At 48.4% G+C, this 19,513-nt stretch overlaps 6 protein-coding genes across 11 annotated transcripts; 4 read left to right on the plus strand and 2 right to left on the minus strand.

The window, feature by feature from the left end:
- Window positions 1-22: 22 nt before the first annotated feature.
- Window positions 23-2,219, plus strand: LOC136189212 (uncharacterized). Its single transcript, XM_065977108.1, has 4 exons — window positions 23-807; window positions 886-1,047; window positions 1,109-1,682; window positions 1,737-2,219. The coding sequence occupies exons 1-4, from the start codon at window positions 94-96 to the stop codon at window positions 2,015-2,017; spliced, it is 1,731 nt and encodes a 576-aa protein (XP_065833180.1). The 5' UTR covers window positions 23-93; the 3' UTR covers window positions 2,018-2,219.
- On the minus strand, window positions 2,119-4,884 carry LOC136189210 (golgin subfamily A member 5-like). The gene is made up of 11 exons (XM_065977105.1): window positions 4,225-4,884; window positions 3,946-4,165; window positions 3,771-3,894; window positions 3,509-3,712; window positions 3,145-3,456; window positions 3,024-3,086; window positions 2,778-2,963; window positions 2,635-2,722; window positions 2,475-2,589; window positions 2,349-2,412; window positions 2,119-2,290 (listed from the first exon to the last, which is right to left on the minus strand). Exons 1-11 carry the CDS (start codon window positions 4,835-4,837, stop codon window positions 2,222-2,224), a joined length of 2,058 nt encoding a protein of 685 aa, XP_065833177.1. The 5' UTR covers window positions 4,838-4,884; the 3' UTR covers window positions 2,119-2,221.
- LOC136189202 (mitogen-activated protein kinase-binding protein 1-like) lies at window positions 4,879-11,127 on the plus strand. Of its 4 annotated transcripts, XM_065977095.1 has the most exons (40): window positions 4,879-5,008; window positions 5,067-5,152; window positions 5,228-5,290; window positions 5,375-5,432; window positions 5,483-5,596; window positions 5,651-5,728; window positions 5,793-5,936; window positions 5,992-6,245; window positions 6,306-6,401; window positions 6,456-6,516; window positions 6,572-6,685; window positions 6,744-6,837; window positions 6,890-6,933; window positions 6,993-7,062; window positions 7,115-7,205; window positions 7,259-7,350; window positions 7,410-7,535; window positions 7,603-7,673; window positions 7,739-7,830; window positions 7,900-7,938; window positions 7,990-8,062; window positions 8,128-8,236; window positions 8,286-8,349; window positions 8,410-8,449; window positions 8,508-8,581; window positions 8,630-8,807; window positions 8,860-8,949; window positions 9,004-9,084; window positions 9,150-9,313; window positions 9,369-9,493; window positions 9,537-9,569; window positions 9,644-9,830; window positions 9,881-10,055; window positions 10,106-10,168; window positions 10,234-10,329; window positions 10,378-10,437; window positions 10,496-10,658; window positions 10,721-10,812; window positions 10,859-11,031; window positions 11,092-11,127. In XM_065977095.1, the coding sequence occupies exons 1-39, from the start codon at window positions 4,931-4,933 to the stop codon at window positions 11,015-11,017; spliced, it is 3,891 nt and encodes a 1,296-aa protein (XP_065833167.1). In that variant the 5' UTR covers window positions 4,879-4,930; the 3' UTR covers window positions 11,018-11,031; window positions 11,092-11,127. The 4 variants fall into 4 exon arrangements, with proteins under 4 accessions (XP_065833167.1, XP_065833166.1, XP_065833168.1 ...); XM_065977094.1 differs by having other exon boundaries at window positions 10,859-11,127; XM_065977096.1 differs by having other exon boundaries at window positions 9,546-9,569; window positions 10,859-11,127.
- A 266-nt stretch (window positions 11,128-11,393) lies between these two features.
- LOC136189217 (protein phosphatase 1 regulatory subunit 36-like) lies at window positions 11,394-13,744 on the plus strand. The gene is made up of 15 exons (XM_065977116.1): window positions 11,394-11,533; window positions 11,591-11,739; window positions 11,795-11,893; window positions 11,952-12,259; window positions 12,311-12,374; window positions 12,428-12,526; window positions 12,582-12,771; window positions 12,825-12,907; window positions 12,953-13,020; window positions 13,068-13,122; window positions 13,175-13,198; window positions 13,250-13,357; window positions 13,413-13,445; window positions 13,499-13,579; window positions 13,630-13,744. Exons 1-15 carry the CDS (start codon window positions 11,501-11,503, stop codon window positions 13,685-13,687), a joined length of 1,452 nt encoding a protein of 483 aa, XP_065833188.1. The 5' UTR covers window positions 11,394-11,500; the 3' UTR covers window positions 13,688-13,744.
- Window positions 13,745-13,751: 7 nt separating this feature from the next.
- LOC136189229 (spermatogenesis-associated protein 7 homolog) lies at window positions 13,752-16,103 on the plus strand. 3 transcript variants are annotated; one of them, XM_065977133.1, is made up of 11 exons: window positions 13,752-13,910; window positions 13,962-14,469; window positions 14,527-14,616; window positions 14,685-14,732; window positions 14,795-14,853; window positions 14,911-15,281; window positions 15,340-15,405; window positions 15,460-15,537; window positions 15,596-15,653; window positions 15,706-15,797; window positions 15,853-16,103. In XM_065977133.1, the coding sequence occupies exons 2-10, from the start codon at window positions 14,397-14,399 to the stop codon at window positions 15,757-15,759; spliced, it is 897 nt and encodes a 298-aa protein (XP_065833205.1). In that variant the 5' UTR covers window positions 13,752-13,910; window positions 13,962-14,396; the 3' UTR covers window positions 15,760-15,797; window positions 15,853-16,103. The 3 variants fall into 3 exon arrangements, with proteins under 3 accessions (XP_065833205.1, XP_065833206.1, XP_065833204.1); XM_065977134.1 differs by having other exon boundaries at window positions 14,911-14,949; window positions 15,022-15,281; window positions 15,706-16,103; XM_065977132.1 differs by having other exon boundaries at window positions 13,753-13,910; window positions 15,706-16,103.
- A 1,003-nt stretch (window positions 16,104-17,106) lies between these two features.
- LOC136189096 (constitutive coactivator of peroxisome proliferator-activated receptor gamma-like) lies at window positions 17,107-19,056 on the minus strand. The gene is made up of 3 exons (XM_065976941.1): window positions 17,305-19,056; window positions 17,211-17,247; window positions 17,107-17,111 (listed from the first exon to the last, which is right to left on the minus strand). Exons 1-3 carry the CDS (start codon window positions 19,054-19,056, stop codon window positions 17,107-17,109), a joined length of 1,794 nt encoding a protein of 597 aa, XP_065833013.1.
- Window positions 19,057-19,513: the final 457 nt, after the last annotated feature.

Consider the following 19,513-nt stretch of genomic DNA (forward strand, 5'->3'; position numbering starts at 1 on the left):
CAACGATTGCGCGCGCGTGGGGTCGTTTCCAATGATCTAGAGAGCGAGGAGCTCGCTGCTTCCATCGTGCAGCCACGTTTCGTCCTGCGCACGATGATGGATCGCGCTGCATTCGGGCATCAGTCGACGGCTAGGCCTATTCTCTTGATTCCCACCAAAAGCACATTGGCTAACAACTCGATAGAAGGAGATTCGTTCCATTTACCAACGGGAGCGATTGTCGGCATCGTCCTTGGCGTTGTTCTACTCGTCGTTCTTACCGTCAAGCTTCTTCACGCGCGAAAAGCGTCTTTTCGGCGTCGTTATCTAAATAGGCCTAGTTACGTGCCGCTTGAAGAGGGTGTTGTGACGGCGTCGGCGGTAGTCGACGTCAAAATGACGCCCGTTTTTGACGCGGCTGCCTACGCGTCGCTAATCAAACTCGCTGCAGAACGCCACTGCCGCCTAGCGTCCTTCATCTACGATTGCGAGGGACACGGAGAGAGCGGAAACTTTCGTCTCGCCTTCGCTTCTCTTCGCGATTGCGCCCGATTGTCTAACGACTTTCGCTTCATGCACATCGGCGACGAGACGTCGTCTATCGGCTGGGAAGACGAGACGGCCTCGTCGCGATTCGACGGCGCGTCCGACGAGGGAACGATTTACGTCTTGCGCGAGTCATTATGCCGCGTGTGCGTCGTCGAATACGTCGGCGAAAATGCGACGAGTTTTCGCGAGTCGCTCATGGTCTTCGCGACGCTCGAAATGGACGCGACGACCGCGTTCGTCGTCGTTCACGTCGCCAAAGATCCGCAGGGGAAAGCAGAGGTGAGAGGGCCCCCTTCCAGTTTCGCTTTCACTGTACTCGTCACTCACCCCTTTGTTCCTTCCTTCCTTCGTCTCTAGAGGCTTCGCTTTAGGGAGGAACTCAAAGCGGAACGGGAGAACATCGTTAGCTGTTCGAGTTGCGTGTATTTTGCGCTCGAAAGCGAACTCATGTGGGTCGACGTTACCGTGCCCGAGCATCTCGAGCGAACCGCAAAAATTCACTCGCCCCCCGGAAAGAAGGTATCGACTTCACTTCCTCGCTCTTTTGCGCAATAAAGTTTTTCCCCCCCCCTTTTTTTAGAAATTCGTCGCTAGACAAATGCGCAACGTCTGTCAAACGATGGTCAGTGGCAACGACGTGGTGAACGGATCGCAGATTTGTATAGCGCTCGAATTGACGGAACCCGTGACGTCAGATCGTCCGTTCGTCGCCGACGTGACGTGTCAAACGGCGTGCGAAGGCGGCGGGGAAGACGTTCTCGGTCAGCTCACCGTTCATTACCGTCCCCCGTCACCGGCCATGACGTCATCGATGCCGCCGGTACAGACCCCTGGACCACCACCTCCGTCATCATCCTCGTGCGTTCTTCTATCCTCATTGGGTAGTCTCTTGGAGGAAGGGCGGCTTTTCCTGTACTTGTCTTGGCGACAGGTGGCCGCCAAGCTCGACTATTCCATTCGGGACGTCACGGAAATTGAGGCGTATGCTTATTCTCGCCAACGCTTGGAGTGCGTCCAGTTCCTTCGTTTTCATTTGGAACGCGTTCCGCGCGAGTCTGCTGAACGACTGGCTGGCTTGCTTACTGCTCTGAACGCGGACGAGGATTTGAAGTCTATGAAACAAGTGGTGAGAAACAGGGGCTTTCGACTAAACGGTAAATATCTTCGCGTAAAATTCTATTTAGACTAAATTTAGTTTTTTATTGTAGAAGTCTTAGTCATGCAGCATCGTCGCTCGTTTCAAGATCTTCCTAGTCCATCTACATTGACCGGCATGCGCTTTAGTCCAGTGCCAACGAATGTTCCCAGCGCGTCATCTCCAAGGGCACTTGCTTTTTCCCACCGTGCCTCTAATAACGAAATGGGAACACCACCGTCGATGAACGCGGCGGATAGTCCCACCTATCTTCCCGGCTTTTCGGAGTCATCCACTTATGCCTTTCTCCCTAGCACTCATACTGATACATTTCGCGGAAGCGACGATCACTAGATATTCCTCTGCCCAAACTGCACACTGGGGCCCCAGATTATTTTATAGAAGCAGATATAGTAGTGTACTAGACACTCTCATAATCACCACCCCTTTCGGTGTTTCTGTTTTGTAGTGTATTGTTACAAGGACACTTTGATTGTTACAGCGTATTTTTACAGTGTAATTTCAAGCTGTATAAGTACATTATGATAAACGAAAACGTCATGGCGATACATGCGTTTCAGGTTCATACGTCAGTAGAACAACCATGACCCACAGATGAAGCAGAAACTAAGAAAACAAGGCTAGTCGCTCTACATGTATAACTCAATTTAATTAATCAGCCTACCATGTAGAAGATGACGAAGACTCTTGCTATAGGATACTGTCTCAAGAAGCGACCTAATCGAATACTGCGATCCGCACAGAACCATTGAGCTAGTAGAACAGGTAGGAATAATGCGTTCACTCTTACCTAAATTTGTCTATGGAATTAGCCGCTCTTCGGACGCCCTTTTTTATTTGAGTTTCATCGTCTACGGTTGCGAAGTCGGGAGAAAGCATCGAGGCAATCGGTCTCATTCTCGTATCTATTCGAAAAAGATTGTCAAGACGTCTTAACTACGAATGCCTACTTTCATCTTCTCTAAAGCCGGAAACGACCGTCGAGCCGCCGTTTGCCTTCTGGTTATCGGCCTCGACTTCAAATTTCTTCAAGTCACTCTGAGAAAAGGAGGTAACAAAGACAAAAGGCGTCAATAGAAAGATAGGTACCTACCTGAGCTCGGTCTAATTGGAGGGTGAGTGATGTCTTTTCCGTGGTCAACGTCTCCACGACGGTCTGCTTTTGAATAAGGTTCTCTGTCAGGGAACGAACTCGCGCTTCCAGCTCGGTCTGACTGCTATTCAACGCCGACCGAGCATTCAACTGTCGTCGCATTTTCTTAATTTCGTCCTCTCTCTCCTTCGTCAGAGGAAAAAGAAGTGAAAAGAATTCTCCCCTTCGCCAGAATCATCATCGCACCTGAAGCTGTACTTGGATTGCGGACTTCTGCTTGAATAATTCCGTCTGCGTGAACTCAATCTCCTGTCAAACGAACGGAGATCTTCTCAAAGCCGACTAAGCAAGTATCCTCGCTCCTCACGTCGCGTCGTCTCGCCGCCTCTTGTTCCGCCACTTCACGCTGTCGCCTCTCGTCCTCCAGACCGTCTTCCAGCTCGCGAATTCGCCCCTGCGCGTGATCGGCTTCGTTCTGCTGCTGCTGTTCGATCTCCTGTATCTCCGCTCTCAAGTGCTCCAATTGCATTTGAGCCCCGCGCACTTCGTCTCGCAGCAGATCTCTTTCCTTTTCCGTCTGCTCCAGCTGAGCTCGAACGACGGCGGATCCGGTCGATGACTCTCCTTCGCCGTCGCCGTCATCGCCGGCTTTTAATTCGCCAATCAACTTGTCTTTAGACTAAGAGAAAAGGTCAGTAGAAACAAACAATTATTGATTTTTCCTCCCATACTTGGAGGATTCTCTGGGCTTTTTCCTTGTAGTCTGTCAATTCTTTTCTCGTCTGTTCAATCTCGGCCTTGGCTAATTTCAGCGACTGAGCGAATTCCGCCACGCGCCGTCTCTCTTCAGTCAACTTCTGCTGAACGTCTTTCAGACTTTCGCTCATTTGCTGGCGTTCGACGTCCCACTGACTGTGCCGTTCCAACGCTTCCGTCTTAAAAAGAGAAAACAATTATTCAATCATTGGCTATCGTCCTGGAACCGTCTCTCACTTGCGCCATAGTCAGACTTTCTCTTTCTCGCGTCAAGTTTGCTTCGGCGTCTTCCAATTTTCGTCTCAACTCCTCCAGAACTTGATGTTGAACACCACTCGAGTCACTATGATCTCGCACGACCCTTCAAGGTCACGTCAAACCTCAAGCAAATTGAACAAAGAAGCAGTCAAACCTTTCGTTTTCTTTCTTCAAAGTCTCCAAGGATTGGCAATAGGACTTAACCTTCTCGTCGGCTTCTTGCAGTCGCACCCTCAACACAGCCAACTGGGAATCCTTGGCCGTCAACGTCGCCGTCAAATCGTCCTGTCGTCCCTGCAGGTCGCGAAGCAGTTGATCGGAGCGCAACGCTCTTTGTCTCGACGGTTCCAACTCCTTGCGAGCGCCAACCAACTCTAAAAAGAGAAAATCCAAACATCAAAAAATTCATTTGGAATATCGAATGACAATCCACCTGCGTGCACTTGTCGACTCCGTTCCGCCGCCGTCGTCAGCTCGTCGTTCAAAGAAGCCACTTCTCGTTTCAGAAGTCGATTTTCCAATTCCAAATTTGAAATTTTGTCACGCAGCGCCGCGGATGGATCTCGACTTGAAATTTCAACATTGTCTTTCCCGCCGCCGTCCGGCTCCTCACTTCCTCGTTTTGCCGTCGTTTCCTTGGCGACGGCGGCGACGGCGGGAGGAGGCGCATTCAGAAAAGCAATCAGCTGGTCGTCGGTGGCGTCCGGTCGCGGAAACTGAGGCGTCGATTTGGGGCGTGTCATCGATAGAACTGGCTTTGGGGCCGTTACGTCGCCTCTTCTGTCTTCTACTACGTGCGACTTTTCCCCATTTGCCTCGTCTTCGCTTTTTGTCGTTAGGATGTTTTCGCTTGGCACGCGAGGCAGGTTGGTCGCGTAGTTACTGCCGCCTTCCCATTCGTCGCGATTTGCCGTCGAGAACGAGGCCGACATCGTCGTGTTCGTCGCACGACGAGGCGGCGTTTGCAATTTACTCGCTGCCGTCTGATCGACGCTGTCGAGAAAGGCTTCGGCCTTTCCAGCCAAGTCAGAGAACCAATTCGACATCTACTAGGCGACCACGGACGAATTTTTCAGTTGACGACGACGCGTTGATATTTGGGCTTTGCGTCAGAAGCGCCCGGATCGCAGTAAAAAGAGATGGCCGATTCGGAGCGTTCTGGTCCGACGAAAATCATTAAGAGAGTTCGAAGAAAGAGTCGAACGTCAGAAGAGAAGGTAAACGCTCGAAAACGAAGAGGTTCGAGTGAAAAAAAAAAAACGACGACGACGATAGATCAAATTGGAGAAAGTGATTGGGATAACGGCATCGACGAACTCGTGCCTATCAGCCAATTCGACATATTTCGCATATCCAGCCGGGTAAAACGATCGAACCTGTCAAGTCGATTGGAGAACGTCACATCGGTCGCTCTCCTTTTTTTCTCTTCCACGCAGCTGTGTCGCCGTTTTGTACAACGCGAAGAAGAACAAACAACGCCACGTGCATAATCAGGCAAGGTAAGCGCTTCGGGAAAAAAAAGGAAATGTTTCGATACACGGAAACTGTAAGTGGGCGTGGACTTGTCCTCCTCTCGTCCATAGGAAACCGTTGTCTTGCATCGAACTGTCACCCGATGGCAAACTTTTGGCAACGGGAGAAGTGAGTCGAACCACACTGCATTATTATTATTATTACATATAAGGTCTCAGAGTGGACACAATCCCTGCGTTAGAGTGTACGATATGGCGTCATTGGTAACGAGCCAAAGTGGGCCAAATCTAGTCGCCGAGTTGAGAGGTCACAAGCACGGCATTTCTTGTCTGGTCTGTTGTGTAGCCCCCATAAAGTTCCGCATAGATCATCATCTATCCCTTTAGGCCTTTTCTCCCAATATGAAATATATCGTCTCTGTCGGCTACGAACACGACAAAAATGTCAATGTCTGGCAGTGGAAGGTAGAGAGGAAGAGAGCAGACTTCAAATTTTGACGATTTTTTATTAATTAATCGTTATATATAGACGGGAGTCGTCAAAGTGGCCACAAATAAGATATCGACAAAAGTCCGAGGTCTCTCGTTCTCCGAAGACGGCGCCTATTTTGTGACCGTCGGCACGCGACACGTTCGCTTCTGGTATCTCAACACAGATCAAAAGAAAAAACAAGTACCCTTCTTTCCATTCCACCCGCGCGGACGCGACCACGACGCTTTCTCCCCAGTTAAACCTCGCTCTTCCTCTTCACGGAAGAAATGGAATTCTAGGCGAGCACATAGGTCAGCGTTTCACGGCCGTCGCCTGCGGTCGAGGCAACGCCGCTTCGAGCACGTTCTGCGTCACCAAAACGGGACAATTGATCGAATTCAATTCCAAACGAGAACCTCAAAAACTCGTCGAGCTCAAAGTGTCGTCGGCCGGCTGCGTTCTCGCGACCGAGACCTACGTGATATGCGGTTGCTCGGAAGGAGTCATTAGGTTGACCTGGAAAATGAATAATTGCGAGCAGCCCATCTGACCTATCAGTATTACTTATAGGTTATTCGATCCGTCGACTTTGAAATATATTTGCTCTCTGCCGAGACCGCACAGTTTGGGAGTCATTATTCCGGCAGCCGAAGAGGATAAACGAGCGTAAGTAAATGCATCATTGTCGCCACATCATCGCTCTCTTTCATATTCCCGCAGTCAAACGCCGGCCAAGTATCCCGATGTCGTTTGTCTCTCAATGGACGTTAGCAATATGAAAGTGAGTCGTGTGACGGATGCGTTTGGCGTTTTCTACTCTATGTCTCGCTTTTTAGCTTGGCGTCGTCTATTCGGATCACAGCTTCTACGTTTGGAATATTGGAAATCTGTCCCAGGTCACTCTGTCCGGATCGTTTCTATCTCATCGTTCTTGCATCTGGAATATTGAAGTACGTGAAAATGATAGTCAGACAATAGACACGCTATAGGTGACTCTGTTTGTATTAGCCTTTCTCGTCTGAGCCAGGCATTGCTCTACCTGCAAATAGTTTTATAACAGGTTCTACTGATGGCACTGTTCGCTTTTGGAATCTTGGAAACGGTAGTAGTCAGCTCTGTCACTTGGATACTTACGACTAGTTCTTGCTCTCTAGTTAGCGGTGGTGGAGCCAGCTTTCCGTCTAATATCTATTGCAAGGTGAAGATACGCCGTTTTTTTTCAAACGTCTTTTTCTGATTGTTGGCGTTACCCGGCAGGATCTTTTGAGAATATTATACCTTGATCAAAATGTCACAGTTGACGAGCAGAAAAACGAAGACGAAGAAGGTAGAACGAAACAAAACGTACATGATGGAATCCAACGTCCATGTCGTACTAGACTCTCCAGATGTTTCTCGAGGCGTTCGTTCATTGTGTCTCAGCCCCGACGGACTCGAATTGGCGTTGGGAGACAGAGCAGGCAATCTCAAGTGAGAAAACGACGATGGAGGGGGAGAGATCACTCCTAAATATGAATATATAGAGTCTTTGATCTGGTGAAAATGGAGGAAAGACTTCATTTGGAAGCTCACGAAGCTGACGTCATGAGCATCAAATACTCGGATCCCGAATCAGGTTGACAATAGAGAATGTACGTGCATATTTTTATTCACCACAGGCGCTCTTCATCTCAGGTTTCCGCTATTTGGCTTCGGCGGGCCGAGATCGCCTCATCCACGTCTTCGACGTGGACGATCGCTACGAGTTGGTGCAGACGATTGCGGATCACTCGGGCGCGGTGACAGCGATTCAGTTTAGTTGTGAGCGAGAGAGAGAGAGAAAAAAGAGGGGAAATCGATTTTTAAAACGTCAATATCGGTCGTATAGTTTACGAGAACGATCTCTACTTGTTGAGCTCAGGAACAGACAAGAGCCTGCTCTTTCAAAAACTGATTCCGGTTAGGAGATAAATCGCGTCGATTCGTTTCGGTATGGACTCTGTTTTTTTTCTTCTTCTTTCTAGACGTCGGAGCCGGGTGCGAAGAGCAGGTTTCAGAGGTGTCATAACGTTGCCCTCAAGTCGACCCTCTACGACGTTAAAATTCACTCCAACAAGTCAGATTCTATTCAATAAATGAGTATGGGAATTTCTTTGCGAATGCCGTTTTCGTTTTTAATTAAAAGGAAATATGCCGCTTTGGCATGCCAAGATAGAAACGTGAGGTGAGAATGGTATAGCTATGGCTATTATAGTTTCTACGCGATGTCACACAGGATTTATGACATAAGTAGCGGGAAACTAAAGAGAAGCTATAAGGCAGGATCCGACGAAGGAACATTGGTCAAAGTGAGTCTTTTTTCTTTCTTTGAGTTGGAAGCAATCCTCGCGAGGATTTGTTTCTCTTCTCTTAGTTGGCGTTGGATTGTTCGGGTATTTATGGAGCGAGCTGCTCAGATAAGACGCTGTCGCTTTTTGATTTTTACTCGGGCGAGAGCCTTGCCAGGATGCACGGCCACTCAGGTTCAGCTTCCTCAATCACAGCGCTATTAACCGTCGTGTCTTGTCTTAGACGTGATCACCGATATAAAGTTTAGCGCCGACATGAGTCGACTCGTATCTGTTTCCGCTGATAGGTAAAATAAGAAGGTGAAGCGTAATATTTTCTAATGGGTTTTGCCTGTTCTGTTTTTCAGCTGCATTTTTGTCTGGAAACTGGCCCCTTCGTTGACAAATGTAAGGTTTCATTCCTCATTATTTCATTTTCTATTAATTAAACGTATTAATTTTCAAGGCGATGAAGGAACGACTGGCGGAGATAGAGCAGCATAGCGTAGCAGCTCTTGCCGCAGAATCAGCAAGAATGAAGTAAGAGAATGTCTTCGTATTCTGTACCTAATTTCTCTTATCCTAAAGACGAAGAGAGACATATAGCACTGGCTACATTCTCCGCGAAGAGGAAAACGAAGAAGAGACGTGGAACCCAGACGTCGAAGGAGCCGGCGGCGACGACGTCGCACCATCGCCTCACGATCACCCACCCTTGGGCTATCGATTCAGCATAAGTAGACTACCGCAGTGGGCACAAAAACGAGTGCGTCGCTATTATCACGTTTACGCCGTCGACGACTGACGCCTTCTTTCAGGTCGGCGGGGTCGATGCGACAACGGCTGCTGAACGTAAAGAAACGGCAACGTCTTTGCCGGCTACTCAACCCAGAGGAAGATGGGCACAAGTAAGAAATTTTGTAAGCAATTTTGTGCCTTTTATTCACCGGTTAACGGTCTAGCGGGGTGGAATGGAATCCTTGGCAGTGGCCAACGAATTTGAGGTGGAGACATCCTCTGTACAATCCGAAGAAACCGACGCGGTTTGTTGTGAGACGCGTACAAGTGCACCTCTTTTGTGATAGAGATTTCTCCCGTCTTCGTGCAGCGTCCTTCTTCGTTAAAACTTATAGAGAGACGCGTGTCTGCTCCCGCAATTTGTTCTCCTCTTGAAACGCCCGAAGATAGCTCTCTGAACGACAGCGACGACGAAACGGTGCAGGACAATCCGGTCATCTATCCGCAGGGCAACGTCGGCGAAGAAGGAGAAGAGTTCGTAGATGATTTTGTAGACTCGATTGTCTCGTTAAAAGTAAACTGAATCTAGGTTTGAAGTTACCATAACGTCGCCTCCTACTCTATCCGTGCAACGTCAGGACTCCGAACTACTGGACGAGCCGTCGACCGAAGAGAACGAAATTCCCGAATTGCCTACTCCATCGCAGGAGAAAGGTATACCAGTTCCAAAGGGGTCTTTGCTAATTTCTAAAGTTAGAATTGAAAGCTAATCGGTCGCTGAAACGCGATGGTACACACATATATGAAACTTTCACTTTTAATTAATTAGTCTCTACGTAAATCGCGTCTTTTTTTTCTTCGCAGACGACGAGGTTGAACAGAGCGAGACTTTTCTGAAGACGAATTTCGAGAACGATTTCGAGCATCTCACTGCGTCCGTCGCCGAGCGAATTTTTGGCCAGAAAACGCTTTCGAGGCAAGACGAATCGTCGCCGCCGTGTCTTCGTCACAGTTTGTCAGCGAGATTCCTATCCAAGTCCATCCTCTTAGGGTAATCGGATTGGAACGGCGATCGCTTTGAATATCGTGGACATTTTTTAGCGATCCCAATCAGATGCGCATACCAGCAGCCGCTTTGCAGAACGTCACCACGCGTTTGGAAACAGCCGCCGATGAAGGAGACGAAACGAACGCGCAAGAGACGCTAAAGACGACGAATGTCTCTCCTCGAAGCGGCAGAAAGATGCCTACCATTCCCAATGTCTCTTCCAAAGATGTACGTATTGAGGGAAGAAGAGCAAATTTCACTAGAATATTTGATTTCAGCTGGAGCAAAGGAAGACGGAGATGGCGCAGGAAGTTGAGAAGACGAGAAAAAGGCTGGAAAACGTATGCGCCGCCGCGGCGCGTGTTTTGTCGCAGCTAACAGCGATTCGCCTATTTGATTGTTCTAGTTGGGATTGAGAGTTTCAAAGTCTCAAAAGGAAAAGGAAGTCGACGGCTCTTCCATGGAAGCGACGCCTGCTCCTATACGAGAACAATCGCCTCCAGTATTCACTCTATTCTTGCGTCGCATCTAACTAAAGATTTCTACGTAGACAAAGAGAAGGAGCAGGGCTCTTCCCGAACCGCAGACGACGTCGACTCCATTGCCTATGGTACAAAGGAATTGTATCTCTGACTGTACGCGTGCCTATAGTCTTTTCTGCTTGGAAGGCGCAACAGGCAAGAGCCGCTAGAAGGGCAGCTAAGGCAGCCGAAGCAGCACAAGGACATCAAACTGAAGCCAAGACCCCTGATGTTAGCAATATTGTAGATAAGGCGGAGGATTTGGCAGCCGCTGAAGAACCGACGGCGAGGGCAGTAGCATCGTCAGAAGGTAAGCAAACGAACGTACTGTTCGCGGCGTCGTCCGCGTGAAAAAGCCTGGCGTCGTCGTAGAGAGTGACGAACAACTTCTTCTGAGCGAATTGAATCAATTGCAAGAGCACTTTCGATCAGGACGCGAAAGAGCGACGGCTCTAGTGGAAAAGGTGATTTGACCACCGCATTTAGCGGAAACAACTATTTCGTTTATAGATCAAGCAGAGATCTGACTCGTCTGCACCATTCGATTCGGTACTAGCGAACGTAAGAGACGAAGTGGCGAAAACGAGGGACGTATTGGGACGCAACGTCATCGACGAATTCGCCGACGCCTTGGAACTTTTGAAAGCGACGCTTGCAAATAACGCGTAGAAAAGAAAATAGACGTGCGTGACACTGAATTCTATTGTTTATTTATACGGCCGTTTCTTTTCTATCTACGCTAGCTACAAATTGTTCGACAGTAAAAGGAGACCCAGAAATCTTCGGCGTCTTGTATGATACGTAAGGTCTGAGCTAAAAAATGAGGTAGGGTAATTCGGCGCCCACATAGTCTGGCCAAATTTTGACAATCGAACCTGGAATCCCGTCAAATCTGGTACGACAAATTCCGGCACTTTTTGTCTTTGAACTATGTATCTTCCTGCAGGTTTCGAGCTAGAATCTACATAAAAAGTGCACTGCGACGTCGTGCGTACCTTTATTCGTATGGTAGCCCGTCGATTTGGCTCCTCGTCCTGAAATTCTTCAATCTACTTTTGAACGGCTTAGAAACGATTCTTACCTTTATAAAATATTCTGTTTCCGCGTTTGGACGTCATATTGCCGCGCCGCGCGCCACGAATTAGTCCTCGAATGACGTTTAGAGGCATTTTTCTTCGAAGTTACGTAAGTGTGCGTGCGCTAACGAAATGCTAATCGCCTGATCGCTACTTACGTACACAGAGAATGACCCGCCCGCCTCTCGGCGTTTGGTTTTGGAAGGACTTGCCGGGGGGAGACGATCGAAGCGGCGGTGGCGATTGGATTGACTGGAGTAGCGTCGAGCGTCGACGACGAAGTGGCAAAGGGCATTTTGGTCTCGATTATACGAGGTTCGGAGGAGAGAGAACGCGACAACAAGTTAGTTATTCTTTTGCACACGTGCAGCTCACATTTGCAAAAGTCTCTGGCGGAGAAATGCGAATCGAGCAAAAATGGTAGTACACTGCGCTATCAGCGACCGAATATCGATAAAAGCGAAGAAAAGTGAACGAAACGAACCTTTTTTTTCCGTTTCTACTTGTGACGTCATTTGTTTATTCAGGCAACTCAACCGGCCCTGGCTTCCGGCTTCTGTTACCAGGGGCGACACGTCGAGACACGGCGCCGCGCTGCTCTCCACTTTTCCGCAGAACGCGTCGCTCGACAAGCGTCACGGCATTCAGCGAGCGATGGTGGAGACACTCGGTCTCAATACCAAATCGGACGATCATCAGTCTGATCGGAAAAAGGCGATGATGGCGACGGCGACGACGGACGTAGCGGGGACGGGGACAGCGCGCTACAAGACGGCAGAGAGCGACGATGAAAAAGGAGATAAAGAGGAGAAGATAACGCTCAATCATATCAAAGGTTCGTAGAGAGGAAAATGGGGGCAAAGAGCCAATATCAAATGTACCCTAGATGCTGTTTTTCGATACGAGAATTCGCATCCGGATATGGCGGAAGTAGTTTCCACATTGATGAGGTGTGTTTCTCAATAGAAAATTAGTAGGTAATCATAGGTTTAATTTTTCGTAGATCAAGTGGATTTGAAGACGTCCTCATTGCCGTAATCCGCTACATTGATAGTTTCTTGAAGTCAACCGAGTTGGAGGAGAAAGAGGCACGAATGGAAAAGTAAGAAGAGATTTTTTGAAGTGAGACGTACTTTATTTCTACGTGCACCTCTTAGTCGCGAACTTGGCAAAGCCGAGAAGATGTATCTAGCCCAACTTCGACAGCAATTGGAAGAGAGACGTCGTCATTTGGCCAATACGTATTCGGCTGTGGTCCTCGGAGAAAGCGTGTCGCCGGTCTTTCATCATACAGCAGCGGGAAGATGGAGATCTTCGAGATCTCACTATGATCGGCGCCTGTACGAGGTAGACTTTCTATTTGGAAGACGGAACACATTGGAAAGGCTTTCTAAATATAGTCTGTGTACGACTTTCTCATTTTGGCTGCTTGGCTGACGTTTGGACAGCAGCACTGGGAACTCATTTGCAAGGAGATAGGAAGGCAAGAGACATAGTTTTGATTATGCCACAAAACGAATTTTCTCAGAGTGTTTCGCACCCAAACGTTTAACATGTGCTCTCGTCTGTGCGACAGCAACACCGATGACGATCGAGGTAAAACCAAGAAATGACGTTAGTTAGCGAGCTGAGTTTGCTTATAGAGTTACTGGAATTGAGACGATCGAAGTCGTTGTCAAAAGCCCAGCCGACTTCAAGGTAAAAAACTCTATATAAACGTTGACTGCTCGTCATGTCTATTTGCAAATAGGAGAATTGTTCCTTCCTTATTGAAGTAAACGGATAATTGGTTTAAAGAAATTTATTATACCACGTTCCTTTCTAGGACAAAGTCTCCCGCGATGACAGTCCTAGTGCAGACGCCAAAAGAGAAGACACCTTGGCTTTTTGGAAATCACGTAGCAAGACAGAAGAAAAATCGAAGGCACTCCAGGTGGAGCCGTTTACTCTATAAATTTCTTCAACTGAAATATATTATTACTCTGCAGTCCAGCACGTATTTTATCGGTCGAAAAAGAAAGGTAAATCATATTATATTGGCAGCTAATTACAAATACTAAATTTCACTCTATAGCCTAGAGGGCGTCGGCATCATCGGAGCAATGCTCAGCGATTACGATCCGATCACACTGTCTTTCATCGAGCCAGACGAATGGTGACATAATCAATTAAATACAAAATTGAAATACATAATTTTTCTTGCAGCGATCAAGCTCTGAAGGAATCTAACCTGCACTTGCCGCCCATAGACAAAGACTCATAGAAACAGAGCAATATTTTCATAATCAGCATTTTTAGATATTTTTGTATTGGCGCAGCACATTCGGGACGTCGCGACAAAGTCACGGAAGAGAACATGGAGGACGGCGGCTTCGACGATGCATTCGTCTCGTCGAACGCAACAAGCTCTCGCATTCTGTTACCTGTAGGCCCGCTGCCGCCGCTATCGAGCCGTACCAGTGGCGACGATCACGTAAACTCGTTGGGTAAGCCTAAGGGCGTTGGATGCTCTCGAAAAACACGCTCTCCGGCTTTAGAAACGAAGCTAGAACGAATGCGAACAACGAAAGCGAATAGCGATAAGAAAGTGGGACGAGAGATGGTGCGCGAAATGAGTCGGTGGCGGCAGAATCGCGAGAAACAGAATCGGGACGGGCTCCGAGTCGACGGCGATAATTTCGCTGAACAGAATGGCGAAGAAACGATGGAAAATTGGAACGAGAGTAGCTCGGAGGATTCGTCCGACAGTTCGGATGGCGAAACGAAGATCGGCGCTTGGGAACGTTCGTGTTTCAGGTGCTGTTTCTCGTCGAAACGCCACAAGCGCGCCGTTATTGTGGACCGAAATAATGCTGAGGGCGACGAAGGGTCGAATCTGATTGATCGCGAATGGGTAGACGATACAGCCGAGTCGAATGAATGCGATTTTTCCTAGCATCCGGGACCGATACATCTTCGCGTCGCCTTAGCGAATGCAGGCGAAAAACAAACCGAAACTGCGCAATTGGAAGAGCACCGATGACAGAATGGCATTAAAAAGCAACGGTACGTGTAATACTTATCGAAAATGCGAGAAATCGCGGAGAACGGGCCCTCTTTCAGCTTTCGCGCCAAAGACGGTGGCCTTGGGAGGGCGCCAGCTCGTCGACGATCACATGACTGCACATTACAATAGACTAAGAAACGCCAGACGTAAGCGTAGTCGATCGCGACCAACGACAAAGAACAAAAAATGAATTTTCCGGTGGGGGCGGGGACAGCGAGTGTCGACACATCCACTCCCAAGGCAATGCTGTCCGATGTGAGAGGTGAGCAAAGGCTGCTGGGCGAGTTCTAAACTTTTAATTAATTAATTAATTAATTATTGTAGTGCGAGATCGAGATAAGAAAGAAGGGAGTTTAAAAAGACGTCCTTTTTCTGCAGTAACTGTGAGTATGGGGAGACTAAAATTCAATACAGTACTGTTCTATAGGGCATGTTTGTAGTTGGCAAGAGATTCTGGTCAGGATGATAAAGGACATTGGGTAGTCAACGCTGATTTGGATTCTGCTCAGAATTCGACGGAGCGTTCTCGTCCCGGTATTTATGTCTTGAAGTCATATGAGGGTCGTCGACGCGCCGATAGCGCGAGAACGTTGCCGGCGTGGAAACCTGCTGGCATTTATGGTCTGAGTGATCCCTCCGGTGCCATTCCAGTGCAATCGAGGAGTCAGAAAAAGATGATGACAGAAGATGTGGAGAAAAAGCTTTTGGACGAAAAGGGAGGGACAGAGGAAGTGCAGGACGAAAGAGTAGATGGAAATGGAGATAAAGACGACGTGGAGAGTTTTATGGCGTCTCATCGAAGTTTGACAAGGTACAAAACCTGTCCTGTGTATCATATGAGGTTCTAATAATAATGTATTCAATAATAGTTTAGGTCGCGTTAGCGAGTTTCACGAGCAGCGGCTTGACGAAACATTGAAGAAGCAACAGAATGAGTAAAAAGTCACTTGGAATATTTTGACCTCTCCGTATCGATTGTTATTGTTTAGAGACAAAGAACTGCTTTATTTGGAGTTTATTTCAGATTTAACAAATGATATCTTGACCAGAGGAATATATAGTAATAGGTAAAGAGAACGTTCTGAGGCGAACCTTCAAGTGCTAACTATGGTTGTGTACCTTAAGGGCTTTACAGCTTGTCTTTGAGTCACACATGCAGAGAAGAAAAAATGAACTTGATGAGGTGAGCCATGCTCTTTTTGTATTTTTTTCAGTTGAATTGAAGGGTTCGTTAGAGAATTATGCGAGAGAAAGTCAAACAGTTAGAGGAAGATTTAGGGATTGTCTAAGCGCGATACGCTTTTTCACGGAAATTTAAATGACAGATGTAAAGTACATAGGACGCGTTCTTTATCGTACTACCACCATCTCTTGGTCTCAAGTAAGTGAATCGGCAAGACGAAGCTCCGCACAGTCACATCAAGACGAACGCAAGAGGACACAAAGAGACAGGTAACTATGTCAGAAAGCAGTGTTCATTGTTATTAACGTTCGTTTTTTAGGAGATGGGGTCCTGAGCACGACCTCGTGATCAAAAAACTGCTCTCAGCCGGGGTCCTGAGCATGACCCCGTCATCAAAAACTGCTCACTTGTAGACAAGGGAAGGGACGGTCACTTTATTTAATAAATTTGAAAAAAATGCATAGGTCTCCTCAAGTTTCGTGCAAAGGCAGTTTTGACGGGGTCATGCCCAGGACCCCTGCGAGGCAGTTTTTGATAATGGGGTCATGCCCGGGACCCCGGTAGAGCAGTTTTTTAATGACAGGGTCATGCTCAGGACCCCCAGTCCTAAAAAACACACTTAGCCAAATATGAGGCGATGAATCTGCTTACCGGATAAATCCTGACGGAGAGCTGCAGTCCCCACAGCTGATGTGTCCCTGCTACCGTCCTCTGTAGACGCATGCAGGCACGTTTTCGATGTAGGCATCGTTCTCCGACAAAGACTACCAATAAAGATAGTAGCCCCTGTTCAAAGATGCACGCCATAGGGTGGGCAGTTTTTCTCCTCGTGCCCAGGAGAGGTGGCCGTTTAGACGATATTGCCTCATACCACAGGAGGCATACAATGGCCTTTTAGGGGTTTGCGACTTATAATTAAGTTGCGAACCCCGTGGTCTCTTGAACCAACCCGTCTCTGCCGAGGACGTTGGGACCGCAGTCAACCTCTTCGTCTCCGAAAAATTGCACAAACGCAAAACTCCTATGTGACCGTCCTAAGATCTTTTTGCAACGTCGAGGGCCCCCGAGCGTTTCACAAATGTGTCGCGCTGCTTTTTAGGATTCCGCTTACCTTTGTAGCCAAGGCGGCGGCCTGCATGACGCCGTTGAAGTTCTGCTCAGCCACTGGCGAAGTAGGGTTAGCGCACGTTATCGTTACCGCTGTGCCGTCCCGCCATTTCGCCATTCGAATGAGTAAGGAGCCGGGTTTGTTGACATGCCGACAGTCGTCATTCATCTTCTGAATCCCTGTAGCGTTCGAGCTCACTCGCGAGCGGTCACAAATCGAATTCCAGGCGATGTTCAAAATCTCAAAAACGCCGACGGACGATTTCCATTTAGAAAGGGCAAATACAGCGCGAGGTAAGAGCATTTTTCCTACAAACGTTGCGATATTAATTAATTCCTCAATTAATCAATCTGCGGAAAAACATATTATACAAGTGAATTGAGACATGGAGGCTGTCATACCGAAAACATGCCTTCTGCTGAGTCTGGAACGATCTCGACCAAACGCACTTCTTCCCGTGACAAAGTCCTTCAAATAAAAAGCATCCTAAAACAGAATAGAAAATAGCACACTTGGAGCTGAGACAATTGAGCCGGAACCCACTCTGCTACAGCGGCATAAATGAGCAAGAGGCGTCCCACGTTTCGCTTCCACGTATTTGCAGTGAAACAGAACGCCGTCAAAGAAGTGCCACGGACTCGTCACACTATCATCACAAACCATGCCACAGCTGTTGTAGGCGAACGTTGCAACGTAAACGGCGCGCATGAAAAGAGCTCCCAAATGGACAGCGCGAGCATCGAGACGAGAAAAATGATCCATTCGTCTCAAATCCGATACCCGACAGTACTTGAGATCAACAGCTTGAGCCAAGAAAGCGTCGATTTCGTAATCATAAAGAACGCGTTCGTCAATGAAGAAATGAAGAACTGTGCAGAGAATCAAGTGATGAGGATGACAATCTCTAAGCTCCAAGTCTCTCATCTGCTGCTCCCAACCCATGCAGTAGAGAAAAGCCTTCAGACGTTTGGCTTCAGAATGCGATCCAAGCCAAAGTTCGTCGAGCGACGCAACAGACGACGGCAGCGGATCGGCTTTGACAACGTCCGCTTCTCGAAGATCGTTTCCCCTGTAGACGCACCATTCGTGTGCGGCGTTCTCGCCGATAATCAGTTCCTCAGACGACGCGGAACTCCTCCTACTCCTCACACCAAGTAGAAGTCCATACACGCGACGACGTATCAACCGAAGCAGCAGCCCCGAGTCGGGTAGACCACATCGGTTCAACGGGTCCTCCAACGTGGAGCCAATATCGATTTCAGCCGTGCGCATCAGCGGATAAACCAGATGAGAATTTTCGGCACGATAATGTCGCTCTTTAGCCAGAGCCAATACATCGGCTGAAATTGAAGACACGGGACTACGCTCCGCCGCGCAATCTTTATCCCTGCGAAGGTCATACATAGCGACAGCAGCTTTGAATCGATCCATGTATTTCCTATTCAGAACCATCCTACCAATTTCTTCGTTTGTTATTGAACTCGGGAATCGAGCGACAAACTCGGCAACTGCTCTTACGGCGTCGCTGCCGCTATAGTGACTGCTATTGGTCACTCGCTGATGAAACGATTTCAGGATCGATACGTCGAGCACGTCGTTGCCGCACAACGCAGCAAAGACGGGAAGTCGGCTCAGTTCGAGTCCTAGCGCCTTAGTTATAGCTCCCAGATTATGTTCAACCATGACAACTTCCCTATCCCGAACGGATAAATTCTTCGTGCCAAAGTGTCGAGTTAGAGGATATATGAAATAGTCAGAATCCTGACCTAGCACACCGTAGGCGTCGTGATCGATGCAGTACTGCGCGATCTCGCGATCCGCTTCGCCAAACGAATTTAAGACGGTGCACTCGCATGACGTCAATGCCGCGCGCACGTAAGTACTAAGACCCGAAGGAAGGAGACATAATCTGTTATCCGGGCGTCTTCCACCGGTGATGATGACGTCAAAAATTCGCTGAATTTTCGATTGTTCGTTTCGTCGACGCTCGGTCCACGTGCGACGCTTCGACTTTTCGACGGCGCCGTCGAATATGACGACGAGATCGAAGCCGACGCGACGAAAGCGACGAACGAAGTCGTGCACCGCGTCGCGCAGGGCGAGCCACTCGCCGCCGAACGTCCAATCGAGGTCAGGCGTGTAGAAATCGCGAAGGAGCGAATTTCCGTCAACGACGAGTAGATCTCGCGGTGGAGAGCGTCTCGTTCTCCAGTCTAAGTCGACAGGATTAAAGCGACGCCGCGAGGAGAGATCTCTACGGCTCTCGACGAACTGCGTCAATCCTTTAACGCCCATACTGAAGTCCCGTAGCTTTTAGATCCGGAGTTGTTTTAGCGCGAGAGATACAGGGGCGTCTTCTGGCCGCTTCTGGCGTCTTTGTGACGGAGCAATGACAACCGGCAAGTTGTTCCAAACATCTGAGTCCTGACTGGTTATTCAGATCCACCTGACGGGCTTCCACCGAACGACAGTTCCCTCACTGACAACAAATGCCTAATAAATGCAGTTTGCCAATTGGTTGCTCATCAGTGGCAAGGTCTAGGTCTTAACTTGGGTATTGACACCGCGGAGATGAAGGGTCCCGATAGAGTGAAGGCCAAGCATGTCATTGACGCTTGGATACTCAAGGCGGACAAGGAACCAACTGTTGGTGTCCTGATTGCTGCCTGTGAGCTGCTCGATCAGAGAGTAGGTCGTCTAGCCATCGCGAAAAAGTACAAGGAACTCCTCGATTTGGGCTTGTTTTGAACGA

The sequence above is a fragment of the Oscarella lobularis genome, chromosome 7 (genome assembly GCF_947507565.1).
Source record: "Oscarella lobularis chromosome 7, ooOscLobu1.1, whole genome shotgun sequence".
Classification (NCBI taxonomy): domain Eukaryota; kingdom Metazoa; phylum Porifera; class Homoscleromorpha; order Homosclerophorida; family Oscarellidae; genus Oscarella; species Oscarella lobularis.